The 15,027-nt window shown below is 39.2% G+C and overlaps 1 protein-coding gene across 1 annotated transcript in view; it reads left to right on the top strand.

Moving 5' to 3' along the window:
* Positions 1-11,199, top strand: part of LOC114555310 (spermatid perinuclear RNA-binding protein) — an 88,325-nt gene extending 77,126 nt beyond the window's left edge. Inside the window, exons 12-18 of the mRNA XM_028577615.1 lie at positions 2,639-2,847; positions 4,417-4,566; positions 6,271-6,405; positions 8,745-8,885; positions 8,974-9,097; positions 9,228-9,278; positions 9,389-11,199. Of these exons, the coding sequence (XP_028433416.1) occupies positions 2,639-2,847; positions 4,417-4,566; positions 6,271-6,405; positions 8,745-8,885; positions 8,974-9,097; positions 9,228-9,278; positions 9,389-9,474 (896 nt within the window). The 3' untranslated portion in view covers positions 9,475-11,199. The remainder of the gene's footprint in view (positions 1-2,638; positions 2,848-4,416; positions 4,567-6,270; positions 6,406-8,744; positions 8,886-8,973; positions 9,098-9,227; positions 9,279-9,388) is intronic.
* Positions 11,200-15,027: the final 3,828 nt, after the last annotated feature.

The raw sequence follows: 15,027 nt of genomic DNA, 5'->3' as shown, positions 1-15,027 counted from the left end.
CTGTGACACCTGTTCTACAGAAGGTGACATCTGTGGGTGGCCATACGGAAAGAATTAATGTTACGGTAATTATCCCAGCATTATCTTTATTAATATGTTAAAGATATTTACTAAAGTATTCAAACTCGTCTCCGATGACATTTTCTAGACAAAAAAGGGGATCATTTAAAGAAATATGGCAGTTTGAACGTTCTCTTAGTACATCCATGGTTCTCACACACTGTGACAGACTTTAAACTAAAAACATGTTTTGTTAAACATGAAAACTAAGATCTCAATACAAGAATTTTGTATACAACACTATTATTCAGAGCGACGATAAGTGACGATGCTGAATTATAGCCCTGACCCAATGACATCACGTCCATCATTGACTATTAACTGCAGTAACGGAAGTTTAGCCTTGAAATATTTCAGCTTTTTAAATATCTCTCCATTTGTCTCCTTTAGTTGGACACTTGTTGGCCTTCCCTTGGCCTCCGCAAACCTTGCAGAACCTTGCATGCATTTCTCATGTTATTAAGTTTCAAGGGCCAGTTCAAATTTAGACACTATAAAGCTCATGTTGTAATTAAAAATGCCAAACTATTAAAGCTTTACCATTAGTGTTTATAATTTCCGTTTTTGACTTGCATTACTTAACTTACATTACATTCATTTGCCAGATGCTGTTGTTGAAAGTGACACAAAATTCAACCTCAAAAGAAACAAAGAGCTAGTTGCCATCAGAAAATATCAGTGTTCCTTCCAAAGAAACAAAATATCCCTCTCCTGAAACAGGCTGATGGGGAAAAGCCCTTCTTTATTGAGCTGGCTGTTTGCGCCTGGCTGTCCACCTACTTTTAGCCATTCCTTTTGGTTTCTTTGGGTGTGAAACATCTGTTAAGATTCATAAATATGAAGGTGCTGGGTGCACTTTACTGACATTATCACAGGATTTTGCAGCAGCAACATTTTTACAAAGACCTTTTGTTGCTGGTTGGAGCCACCACTGTGTCAAGCTTCTCTGAAATAATCAGCCTGGTGAATCTAAAACCTTCTGAAATACCCTCTGCACAGTCTGATGCACATCCCGTCAGAAAAACTGTGTCTGAAAGCAAAAGCCAAGTTTTATCAAGTGCAGTTTGTGAGTGTTGTTTCTGTAGACTACAGTAATGTTGAAGGTTAGGACTGCGGTCTCGTTTTAATTCAGTTTTTCCATCTGATATTGTATTAAGTGTTTACAGACTGAATGAAGTTAGGCAGATATTTTGTATCTTGAAAGCCCGGACGACAAATTTGGACTTCCAGCAGAGGTAAAAAAAAAAAAAAAAAAATAGCATTTATAATGGAGACAGTCAGCACTTTTGTTATAATAGATGTCACCAAGTGTCACGGTTTCATTTTCAATTCATCTGTGAGATATTACTGCTCCGAAGCTCTGGGGAGGCAAAGAGCTCGCCTCACCTCTTGTCAGTGTGGAGGTGTGAAGTGGCTCAGTGACACCAGGGGCGGTGTCATCTCATCAGCCAACATATTATTACATATTACTCCTATTTTATTGATGGAGTCCTTGCACAAGAGCTCAACATGTACTTTTAGATTTTAAATGCCAATATTGTATATATGCCTTCGCTCAGGTCTGTCAGCACTTTACTTTTACTGTAAAGATTTATTTTAGGATTTTTAATATAATACAAACCGTATCATTTGAGCCACAATCATCGTCACAAATACCGAGGAAAAAAAAAATCGTATGTCTCTGTCTTTTCAGTTGTTGCATTCACTTGTTGAGTTTAATTCAATCGAATGTCATATGTCATCTCTAAACATTACATTCGCTTGGAAGTAGAGGTTGTAAAAGGATTTTATATGGGTCAAAATCACCTCGAGACAAGATGAGCTGGCCAAGATTTTCCTCATTTTATCAAACTGTATTCACAAACGAGTATGCCTACATCTACAGCCAGATGTGGCTGCCTCCAAGTCAAACAACATCCTCTTAAAAGCGACCAATGAGACTAGTTCAGTAAGTTTCATGGATTTCTGTAACTTGTTCCATGCAGAGGGAGCAGCAAACTTAAAGGCCTTTTTCCCCAGCTCAGTTCTAACCTTTGGAACAGACAGAATGAAAAGATCCTGGGAACGAAGATTGTAAGTCCCGGTACTGTTTACATTGATATACGGGGCAGCCATGTAGGATTTTGAACTCTGGCTACTGCGAGGTTGTCCGATTTCCGAGCTCAGAAATCTGAGGTCAGGGGGCGGGTTTCCGACTTTGACCTCGGAAAATCCGAGTTCCGAGGTAAATGGAAGTACGTTGTTGTTATTATTAGATAGGATAGCTGAAGATAGGAAAGGAGAGAGAAAAGGGGGCTGACATGCAGCAAAGGGCCGCGGGTTGGACTCAAACCCCGGCCGCTGTGGTAAGGACTGAGCCTCAGTATATGGGGCGCATGCTCAACCAAGTGAGCTACCAGGGGAAATTATAACCTGTGTTGACTCTTTCTTACGTATGTAACGCAGATTTCATTAAACTGCCTTGCTCAGTGGCTCTGTGACAGTTGGTCTGTTTCTCCATGTAATAAGATAAACCGTAAACACAGAATAAATGTTTAGGGATCTTATATAGTTAACATGTGCATCTCTTCTCCTTTAGTCCTGGACTGGAGGATGACGGATCCCAACCACCCCATGAACGCTCTGATGCGTCTGAACCAGATCCACCCGGGCCTCCAGTACCGCCTGCTGTCTCAGTCTGGCCCGGTGCATGCTCCAGTCTTCACCATGTCTGTGGAGATCCAGGGAACCACCTACCAGGCCACCGGGAACTCTAAAAGAACCGCCAAGCTCCAAGTGGCCCTCAAGGTACTCCACTCATTTAAACTTAAAAAAACAATAATTTATTGGACTCACATTTGCATCACCCCAAGCCTGATGGGAACGGTAGTGCCATAACTCAGAACATCTTCATAACAAATGGATTTAAATCCATTAAAATGTGTATGTTCCCCATCAGTACAAATGTTGACAGTATTAAGACTCAGAATGTCACATCTTATATCACTTAAACATAGACGGGTGAATGCAGCCCAATCTGCCGGCGATTTGATTTCGCCCTGCAGCTCAGGCTGGAAACCTGTATGTTTATCTATCCTGTTTCCATTACACATTTGCGGGAACCAATCACAAACTGGCTTATCCACCTGGCGCGCTATTGGCGGGTTTAACACGATGACGTTAGAGAAGAGAAGGCAAGCAGCTTTTTGTTTACATTCAACACGACGGCCACCGAAGCGCAGCAACCCGTTGATGCCGCTGTCGCTGCTGTTTTAAAAGATTTCAAAGGCAAGTTTTCTCTGAAAAACAGAACAGAAACTTGCCCTGGAACCATTCCTGCAAAAGAAGGATGTGTTTGCCTTACTACCAACCGGCCTTTTTTTTTTTTTTTTTTTTTACTACCGACCAGCTTTCGCTCTGCCTCGCTCTGCAAAATACGTCACCCGGACCGTTGGTCTGATTGGTTGAAGGACTATCCAATTGTGTACAGATTTATTTGAACTATGCCCGATGATGCTGCCTCTTGTGCAGTAGAAAATACAGAGCAGACTCCCCAGACTGATGTTCAATCTTAAAAGATTGAGCTTGGTCTGGTTTGGCCAGACTAACTTAAACACTGACTCACTCCTATACCCATTCATACATACATAAATTCTATTCTTATATATATATTTATATATATATACACATATATATATATATATATAATAATCTCTGTTTTAAAAACCTTTTCGAACATACAGGCAAAAATACAATTTCAAATTGTGTCATTTTTCAAATAAAACCTCTCGTGAAACATGATGGATAGTATTTTTGAATAGCCTACAGTTACCTACCTTTTTAAAATACATGACATGCTTACCTAAGGTGTGTAGTAACTGAGTGAATGGAGTAAAAACACTACTTCAGCACCTCTTTTTTCTCTCTGCCTTTTACCATAGTCTGTCACTCACTCTGTACTTAGTATCGGTTGTTTAAAAAACAGAACATTAGCTTCGACAAAGAAAAAGAGACAAATTGACTCTTTTGAATCGATAAGGGAACAAAGAATGTTCTTTTTGTGACTAAGCGTTTATTGAACTTGTTAAGTTTGACATGCTCACACTTTCTGTTGTTCATACGCGTTCAATCATTCAGTTACACATTCACACGTCAGAGCTGCCCAGTACAGCTCTTTGTGTTGATGTTGTTGTTGTTGAAGGCCACTTTCCAGCCTCACTGGCAGGTGGTGGAGTGCCTTGCTCAAGGACTGCTCAGTCATGGATGATAGATGTGAACGTGGATGTCATTTTCATAACTAGACGGCGATCAGCCTGAATGCAGTAGAGACCAGACTATTTACCGGAGGTAGGGAAATAAGCGTTGTTTCCTCCTCAGGCGCTGCAGGCTCTGGGATTCGTGCTCGGCGGCGACGGAGACGTTGACTCACTCAGCGCCGATGAGAAGTCAGATGGTGAAGGCAAGAACGACAGGATGTCCACCAGCTCCAGCTCCACCTCCATCACCTCCTCCACAGACACACAGGAGGTGGGGAGTACACACACACACACACACACACACACACACACACACACACACACACACACACACACACACAGAAATATTAACAAGTAGGCTACACATGAGGATTAGACCGGTGCGCAGGCGGACAGTCTCAACACCCCGTGATGTTCCTCAGTTATTACGACTACACGTCAGTAACACATTAGTGAGGTTCATTAAAAATGATGTCATCCTGCCAAAAAAACAAACAAGCTGCAAACCCTCAACCAAAGTCCCCTGCCTCTGTCCCCAGTGTTTGTTTGTTTTGGAGGGATGTCTCAAGATTTGAGAAAAAAAATATTCCGAGCATTAACGTAATTGTGTGCAGCAGGATTGTGTTTTCTACTCTGGCAACTCGTTAGTTTTATCTCAGGCCGTCAGGTTAGGAACCTCTGCCGTATACTGTAGGTATATCATTTTAATATCAACTTGTCAACAAACTGGGAGCCTGAAGCTAAAGTTGGACTGATGTGCGCAAGCCAAATAAAAATAAAATTAGTTAGTCTCTCTATTACACATGACACACTGTAATTTGTCCACCAGAAATCACTGACAAACTTACAGTATGTTTAAAGGAACACACCGACTTATTAGGACTTTAGCTTATTCACCGTAACCCCCAGAGTTAGACAAGTCGATACATACCCTTCTCATCTCCGTGCGTGTCGTAACTCTGTCTGACGCTCCCAGTGCTAGCTAAGCTTAGCCCAGATGCTGGAGGTAACCGGCTCCATCTAGCCTACTGCTCCCAATAAGTGACAAAATAACGCCAACATGTTCCTGTTTACATGTTGTGATTTGTATAGTCACCGGGTGTACAAATAACAAGGTCACTATGCTTTTACTATCTAGTAATTGTTGACTCTATTACTTCAACTCTGAGCGAACTCCAGGCAAACTCTCTGCTCCTCACCACGGGGCTTCTCAGGTGCCGCGAGCAAATCACTCCGCCCAAGTAGCAGCAGTAGCAGTGCTGTGCCTTCTGAGAATATAGTTCCCAGTTTATTTACGTTTAGAAGATGGCTGTGTCTCATGTAACCTTGTTATTTGTACATGCTGTGACTATACAAATCATAACATGTAAATAGGAAAATGTAGGCGTTATTTTGTCACTTATTCGGAGCAGTAGGCTAGATGGAGCCGGTTACCTCCAGGATCTGTGCTAGGCTAGGCTAGCGGTGGGGGCCTCAGACAGAGTTACGACACGCACAGAGATGAGAAGGGTATGTCTGGACTTATCTAACTCTGGGGGATACAGTGAATAAGCTAAAGTCCCAATAAGTCGGTGTGTTCCTTTAATGTAATGTCAAATGTCCCACTCAGTAACAATTTTGGTCACAATTAAGTTAGTTATGTTAATAATATATATTGGCTGGCAGATCTTGATAGTAAATGCATACTTATACTTGATGGTGGTAAAAAAAAAAAAATGTCATACTATTGTTATGGAGGTAAAATAATTGTGATATTGATTTTTGTCTGTACTGTCAGTAAATCGCATTTGGTCGGATAGTTTGACTGTATTCAGAGTTATTCTCTCGGCCTGTTGTTCTACACACAGAGGGATAGATTCATGTGACAGGGCTTAAAGGAAATCAAGTCTTACTTTGTGGAAACATGAGCACTTGAGTACATTTAGGAATATCTAACAAATGTAAGGCCTGACTCTCTCTCTCCATCTGTCTGCAGTCCAGAGCTCCAGGTCCGATCCTGACAGCGGGAGGTAAAAACCCAGTGATGGAGCTGAATGAGAAACGCCGCGGCCTCAAATATGAGCTGATATCGGAGAGCGGCAGCAGCTACGACAAGCGCTTCATCATAGAGGTATGAACACACACACACACACACACACACAGACACACACACACACACACACAACTTCATAGATTTCCTGTCTCCCTTTCAGAGGGACTTATTAGGAATTGATGAGGGAGGGAACATGTTTGATGTTCGGTGCTTCCTGCATATCAAAACATCTTCACGTTTTAAAAAATGCCTGAAAAGACAGCTGAACATGAAACCAATTTTATCCAGTGAAATCACTCTGAATCACTCTGAAGGGGTTTATTTTGTACATGTAGTTTGTACAAATATGATGTGTTTTTGATTGAATCTTTTCTGGACATTATTAGGCACAAGGATCTTGTTTTCTTATGAGGTTTATTTCTTATGATACATGTGTGGCAACTTTTGGAAAAAAATCATTTGGCAAATATAAATGATGTGTTTGTATCATCAACAAAGAATCATTAAATCACATGTATTTAGCTGATGCTTTTAGCTTTTATGAAATTTTTATAACCTACTATATTATGGCTTCATATGACTTTTTATGTCATATTAAACTATGAGCTTTTATGTTATGTTTATGATATACTATACTATGTCTTTTTTGACATACTATAATATTACTTTTTTATAACATACTATACTATGACTTTTTATGACATACTACACTGACTTTTTTGATATTTTTATGACATACTATACTATGACTTTTATGACATACACTATGATTTTTTTCATGACATGCTATACTGTGACATTTTTATGACACACTACACTGACCTTTTTATGACATACTATACTATGACTTTTTATGACATTACATAGTAATGTACAGTAGTACAGTAAATAAATAAAGAAAAAAAATAGCACGGATAATCCGTAAACATTATTATACTAGTAGAACACGTTAATGCAAAAATAAGATACACACCATAATAACAATCACATTGGAACGATAACATAAGTGCAAAAATAAGCTGTACACATTATGAATAATATGAGAATAATAGTAGTGCACAAATAAACTACACGTGACAATAATGATAACAATATTGGAATGATAAAATTTGTGCAAAAACAACTGTACATATTATGATAATATGACAATGATAACCTTAGTGCATTAATAGTATAATGCAGTATAGGTATGTAGGTAGTTCTATAATATATAGGTGGTGATGTGATGCACATAGATAGATAGCAGCATCATTCAAAGCCATGTGCAAGTCACTGTGTGGGAGAGAGGTGTTTAGAGGAGAATGTCATGACGCTCACAATAAAGTAGTGAAATATGAGGATGTCCTTGCTGACCACAAAGGAATTAAGCGTTCTCAGGAGATACTGTCGCTGCTGGCACTGCCTGAGGTTGCTCCTAGTTTCTTATATTCCTTAACAATCTCTTTGGGTTCCTGTTGAAAGTGATGATGACTGCTGCAGCCAGTTCCCACTGCTTGTTGGAGGGGGCCGCTATAATCTCCTTGGTCTTCTTCACATTAACTTCCAGGCAGGAATTGTCACAGAACTGTGTCGTCAGCGAATTTGACCAAATGACAGTTTGGCTGTACGGACCTGCAGTCAGCAGTGTAGCGAATAAAGAGCAGGGGTGAGAGGACACAGCCGTGGGGGGTGTTGAGTTGTTTAGGAGGTCGGAGAAGATGTTGTTGACCAGCACTTTCTCTGTGACCTGTTGACACAGAGTTTCACAGTCACAGGATTAGTCTTAGCTACTATGACTTTTTTATGGCATACAATGCTTTACTACTAACTCCACATGAATTCAGATTAAGATTCTGAAGTAAAGCAAGTGTTTTTTTTTTCCGCTGGGGAGAAAGACAGACTGTACTTCTAATGACTTGTACAACACATCTAGATCACTTATAAACATATTTGAGAGACAATTTGAAATGCGAGAAAATCACATCACTCGTTAATGCCCCTTAAGAACAAATCTGTTCATATGAGCGGCTTCTGCATGAGGCACAGTTTGAGAAGCTGTGCCCAGCAAGTGTTTAATATTTAGATTTAATAAATAAAATTGCAACTAACGATTTTTTTCATGATTAATTATTTGGCCTATAAAATGTAAGAATAACATCCAAAAGACTCGATTACTATCACATAAGATAAAGAAAAGCTGCAAACTGAGAATATAAAACTAAATTACAGTTAACCAATTACTAAAATAGTTCATTTATTTTCCAGGAATTTGTCTGGTTAATCAACTAATGAATTAGTAGTTTTAGCTCTAATTCAATCAATCCATTAACTAGCTAATTGTTTCAGCCCTAAAAAGAGAAAAACATCAAGACAAAAATGAAACATTATCTCTTTATGCAAACTATATCAGACGTCCTCCTCTGTTTGTTGTTTGATAGGTGGAGGTGGACAAGCAGGTTTTTCGGGGGACGGGTCCCAATAAGAAAGTAGCCAAAGCCAGCGCAGCACTCGCGGCCCTGAACAGCCTGTTCTCTGGCTCCAAATCTACGAGCAACAAGAAGAAAAGACCCAACCCTCCTGTGAGTACACAACGCGTTCCTACAGTCAGCTTTGAATTAAACCGCGTCATGTTCAGTGCTGATGTGTGCCTGGTGTGTGTTTTTGTAGCCAAAGCGGCCCGTGGCATCGGTGCTGACTCTCCCGGCCCTCGCTGCCAGACCTCCACGTGTCCCAGTCATCCCCAGAGCTCCCTACATCAGCACCCCACCCACACACGGATACATCCCCCCAGGTGAGTCCAGCTGCATGACAAACTACCTCTTGGTAAATAGGGCCTCAGATAACAAAAGCGAGTTTATGATGGATTGTCTCATTCCCCTGAATATAATAATACACTTTGTGTTCTGTACTTTCCCCCACAGGTTTTGGTGCTCCTTATGGTTACAGCCCTGCAGGCGCCCTCCATCCCTACGGTAACCTCACAGTCACTCTATCTGATCAATTATCCATCCATTTGATTTGTTCATCACTACATCCCAACATTTGAGTTCTTTTTTCTTTCTTTTTCTTTGCTCTTCCTCAGGTTTTCCCTCCAGAATGCCCTCAGTAGTTTTCCCAGTCATCAGAGTCCCCACAGCATACCCCATCACCCACCTCTACCCCTATTAGGACCCTCCCTCAACCCACTTCACAGCAAGCCACTTGTTAAAGTTATATCCTGACTGTTACTGCATGTTCACGAAACAAGCTTCAAACACCAAAAATAAAACCAACACTGGAATCCACAAACGATTGACCAGAATACCCAATCAGTACCAATGTTGTACAGCATGTCCCCTCATTAGCTTGATTTAATTGGCCATTAGAAAGTGGTGTGGCAGAACAGAGTTTGACCAAAAAAAGCTCTTTGATCATCAAACCATTATGCAACAAAAAAACGGAGTTCACCGTTTAGTGAGCTGCAGTGTGTCAAAGACTTTTACACTGTAGGGAGCTTAATAAACATTGACTATAAGGAACTAAATGGAAATCTAATATAGGGAACAAAATAACCACTCACCATAGGAAACAACCACCATACACAGAAGGAAACAAACTAAACAAACATTTTATGGACCTAAAAGAAAATCCAAACACAAGACTACTAAATATCTCCTGTAAGGAAAAAAAAACATTGTCTATAGGGGAAATAACTTAACATTCACCATAGTGTAGTAAGCAAACTAAATAAAAATAAAGCTTCTTAAGCACACCAGATACTAATAATCCAATGTAGGAAACAAAAAAAAGGAACCATAGAAAGGAGCCGAACATCCTCTGTTAGGAATCAACGAAACAGTTTCCCTACTGTGTCTCTATTTTTCAATACAATGTTAAGTTCCCTAAACAATGATGAACGAACTAAATATTCACAGAGGGGGGAAAACCCTGTTCACCAACTACTAGATATTCAATGTCAGAAACTAAACATCCACTGTAAATAACCAAACATCCTCTGTTGGAATTAAAGAAACCGTCCCTCACAATGGATATTTATTTAACTTATATTTATTGATTTGATCTAAATTAACAGTCATTTTAGGGAACTAAAAGAACACCAACTGTAGTAGCCAACATAAGGAACTAAAATATCCATTGCAAGGGACTAAAATATTTAGTTGGCAACTAAAGTAACCCCTACCATACACAGACTGGTGTGTGTGTGTGTGTGTGTGTGTGTGTGTGTGTGTGTGTGTATGTATATATATATATATATATATATATATATATATATATATATATATATATATATAGCTAGCACCAACTACTAAATATCTACAGTAGGGAACAAAAACAAACACAATACATTAAAGACTACATTTAATATACAATTTAGGGACCTAAACATCCTCTGTATGGGAACTAACTCAACAACCACAATAGCAAATTTAAGTTAGCCAATATAGGGAACTAAAAAACACAAATGTAATGAGCTTAATAAATATGAAACTAAAGAAACAGCCACTGTAGGAAACTAAGTAACACTGAATACACCGATAGAAACCTTTATAAGATGTAGACTACAACATGTAATGATCAAAGAGCTTCTTTGTCAAAAAGGTAAATTATTCCTTTAACTACCACTCATGGATGTGACTGTTGTTTTAATGTATCTGTTTTCTAATGTTTTAAGTTTCTGTGGATATAAAAGAAAAACAGGTTTACAATAATCAGTTGCACTGAGGAACCTTTTCCTTTTGTTTGGATGTTTACAGTTACTGTTAAATATTTGAGCTAATTCCTTTTTTGTGTTGAGTGGAAAATACTTTCTTTTCAGAGAGAGATTTTATTTTGACCTGTTTGTAGGTTATATTCTGTTTAAATAAATGAATATTTTTTTCAAGTGCTAAGTAACTTGTGGTCCGTAAAGGTTTTATTATGAATCATACATATATGATTCATGATATGGTTTACAGTTCAAAAGAAGAATTTTTCAAAAGAAGCCTGCAGCAGTACACTGTAGAGTAATGCAAAATACTATTTTCAAACATACTCTTCTTTTAGCTCATGTATCCACTGATAATAATTTACTGACTTACTTTCAGTTAATCTAAGTAGAGTGTTTGAGTGAGTAAGTAATCGTTTGCTCACCCCTCTTCTCCTGAACAGCAGTTGTCCAATCATACTTGAGCAACCGTAACTAGGTACGAACAGTTTGAAACACGTTGAAGCGGTTAGCATAGAGCTACCAGATACTTGGTATACAAAGAGTTTGAAGTGTGTGTTTTTTTTGCCTTTTCAAAGGCGAAAATATAATAGTGGAAGTGTAAGGAATATATTAAACTGTGTTTTTCCTGCTCTGATGTATTGCACATAGTTAGCATGCATGTATCGTTCAAATATCTTCGATACCAATATCAATACTGTGATATCATTACTTATTTCGATACCAATTTTATTAAACAAAAAAATTACAACATTACACATTAGTGTCTCTACGCCGTGTAACGTACGTCAGCAGCATTATTAGATCTTGGTAGAAGCATGCTGCATGCTTATTGGCTCACTGATGCTGACGAAATATACTCCTTAGGTATTGAATGAATAGGCATTTTGTAAAAAACATTGAATTTGGTACCCAGCCCTAATGCCCAGCTAACTAGCTTGTACCAAGCGTTACTTTTAAAGCCAAAGATCATCAACTGGTGAAGATGAAAAACACATGGAGGTAATGCTAGCTTTTTAGCTGGCTAACTATAGCTAATAAAAATCTAGCAGTACTAGCTCTCTTTTAGCCGTTAAAATCAGGCAAATTTTGAACCCATCGTTTAAAAAATGACTGAATTTTGATTTCTCAACCTGCTGTTGTTGTAAAACTACAAATGTGCCGTGCGAGAACAGAAAGCTTGACAGGCTTAGCAACAGTAACTAAGCCTAAGTTGTAATAAACCGGAACTATGCTTTAAGATAGAGCTGCACCAGGCTGTTTCATACATTATTAGCAGCTTGTTATAACTCCTTCACAAATCTGACCACAAGAATTCGGCTCTGCCACAGAAAGAAACACAACTTTGTAGCGCTGCTGGCGTCCCTGCTGTCCTTGATATAGGTCAATATGTGACAGGCTGCGCTGAATCTACTTATTTCCCCTGAGCGCTAAGAATCCCGGGCGCTGCTTTAGGCCTCCTGAGAACAGCTACAACAATAACAACAGCTACGACAGAGTACGTGCCCTGCTTTGTCTTCTTACTAATTTTCAGTGATCACAAAGGTTGAAGCCATAGAAATAAAATAAATAAGAAAGGCCATTCCAATTCAAATCAACATAGCAGAATGGTCAGAGTGGCAACCATTTTGTATGTGTACCATTCCATTGCAAAGATCTAGCTGCCTACTTCCACATTAACTATTCGTGTCGTGGACTCACTTGTGAGGTTTGCAGCAAGAACGGAGTAGTCAGTACTTACACAAACATATCTCCGTGGCCTGCCTTGTTGGTAATGAGGAATTCATTTTATTTCTATGGTAACCGCACTTCCCACATACATCTACTGATTTCCCATGAGCGCTAAGAATCCTGGGAGCTGCTTTAGGCCTCCTGAGAACAGCTACAACAATAAAAACCGATTACGTAATCTGCTTTAAATGTGCAACTTTGTCTTCTTACTCATTTTCAGTGATCACATATATTGAAACACTTCCCACATCCATTCATGTTCATGACAAAACAATGATCCTTTAAAGGACAAATCCGGCACAAAATGAACCTAGGGGTTAATAACACGTGTACCGAGTCGACCAATCTCTGGGATTTGTTTTCATGCGGTCGAAAGACGAACGCTGTGCAACCAGTAACCAGTAACGTAGCTGAAGCACGGCGTTCGTCGTTCGACTGGTCGTGACTGTTTTCCCAAGATGGAGCCTGCCTGTATACGTGAACGGTATAAACTTTATAAACTATCTTTTTAATAATCTGTCTGTACACTTACAAACTTCTCAATACTTCGGTTAACATGTAGGGACCCTCATTATGCGACCGTGGAAGTGTGGTGCTATTTTGAGCCTTGTTAGTGATATACAAATAGCAATATCTTTTTACTTTACCCATGCCCCGACAACTAGCGTTATAAGCTAATTAGCAGTTTGCGCTAAAACTGGTCACATTTAATTAGCATAAAAACATATCCCAGAGAATGGTCGACTCGGTACACATGTGTTATTTCTCCTTTAAGTACTAATGTTATTTCTGTTAACCCTGGTTGCTGGTGTCTCCTGTCCGTAGGCGGCCTGTACATCGACAGTGCCTATTACCAGCCGCAGACCCTAGCCACACCTATCATCATCCACCTGGGCCCTCAGGATCTTTTCTGACCCCGCCGATGCCCCGAGACCAGACTCTGCCACAGCCTCGGCCTCCTGTTTAATCCCTCACCCTTATTAAACTCTGTCAGCGCCTCTCGATTACTGCGGTGCCGCCCCTCCGGGTTTCTCCCTCCACACGAGACACGGCAGCAATATTGAAAGCAATATGCAGGAGAAATCACCTCGGGCAACACTCTGTCAAGTCTAGGCCTGGTTTAAGTGGAGAAGAGGCCGCAGACGAGACTTTGTTTGACCCAACCCACTCACAAAATGTCAATAAAACACAAAGCAATACTTCTTCTGCCTTCGGGAATCTCAACGTGTTCCAAAGCGACTTGACTCGAGTTGGTGAATTTAAACGGACCATCAGCACCGGCACATTCGCTACAGTGTGACCAGCTGTATGTAAATATATTTACTATCTGTATATATGGATGTATGTGAGTTTGAAATATATAAATATAAACATGTTAATATGTTTGAATATGTAAAACCCAATGACAGGAAGCAACATATTTCTAATATATCTCTGAATGTAAATACAGTATTGATTGAAGTAGCTTTGTATTTAAAGCACTCTCAGATATCTATAAATCTTAAGAGTTGAATACATTTTACAAACTGTCTATAACACTGTATTGGTATGTTGATGGTATATAATCCCTATTTAAACCTGATTACATGTAGTAGATGACGTAGTCATTTTCCATTTTAAAGCCCCCCCACACACACACACACACACACACACACACACACACACACAAACAAATCGTATAGGGTCAAAAGACAATTACCAGAAGAGGACATAACATAATTATGTTTTATTTCAGACTACAGACCAAACGGTGAAGGGTTATCTCTGCTAATTAAGAAATATAATAACATTGATCATCTTTGAGTTGTGAACAAAACAAGACATTTGAGGACGTCATTTTGGGCTTCGGGAAATACTGATCGACTTGTTTTTAAACCATTTTCTGACATTTTATAGACCAAACAACTTAATTAATTAATTCATTGAGAAAATAATCGACTATGAAATGAATTGTTAGTTGAAGCCCTTTGCAACTTAGCATATATAAGGAATCAATTAAGAAATTGTTTCTGGATTTTAATCTAATCCAATTGATCGAGGTCCTTCATTACATTGACACAAAAATAATAAAAATAAAAATTGTGTTTTGCAACATTGGCCACAGTTGTCTAATCCACCCAGAGAAATGAAAGTGCTCAAATCTCTGTATAAACTGGACGGTAAACTCAGTTAAATTGATATCATCTCACAGTCCGTAGTATGTATCGCCATAACAACCAACCCCTATTTTATGTGCATACTTACACTCTAGCCACAGTCTATCTTTCATTCCCATCAAGCTTGGA

The sequence above is a fragment of the Perca flavescens genome, chromosome 5 (genome assembly GCF_004354835.1).
Source record: "Perca flavescens isolate YP-PL-M2 chromosome 5, PFLA_1.0, whole genome shotgun sequence".
NCBI lineage: Eukaryota > Metazoa > Chordata > Actinopteri > Perciformes > Percidae > Perca > Perca flavescens.
This window is presented reverse-complemented; position numbering and strand designations above follow the sequence as displayed.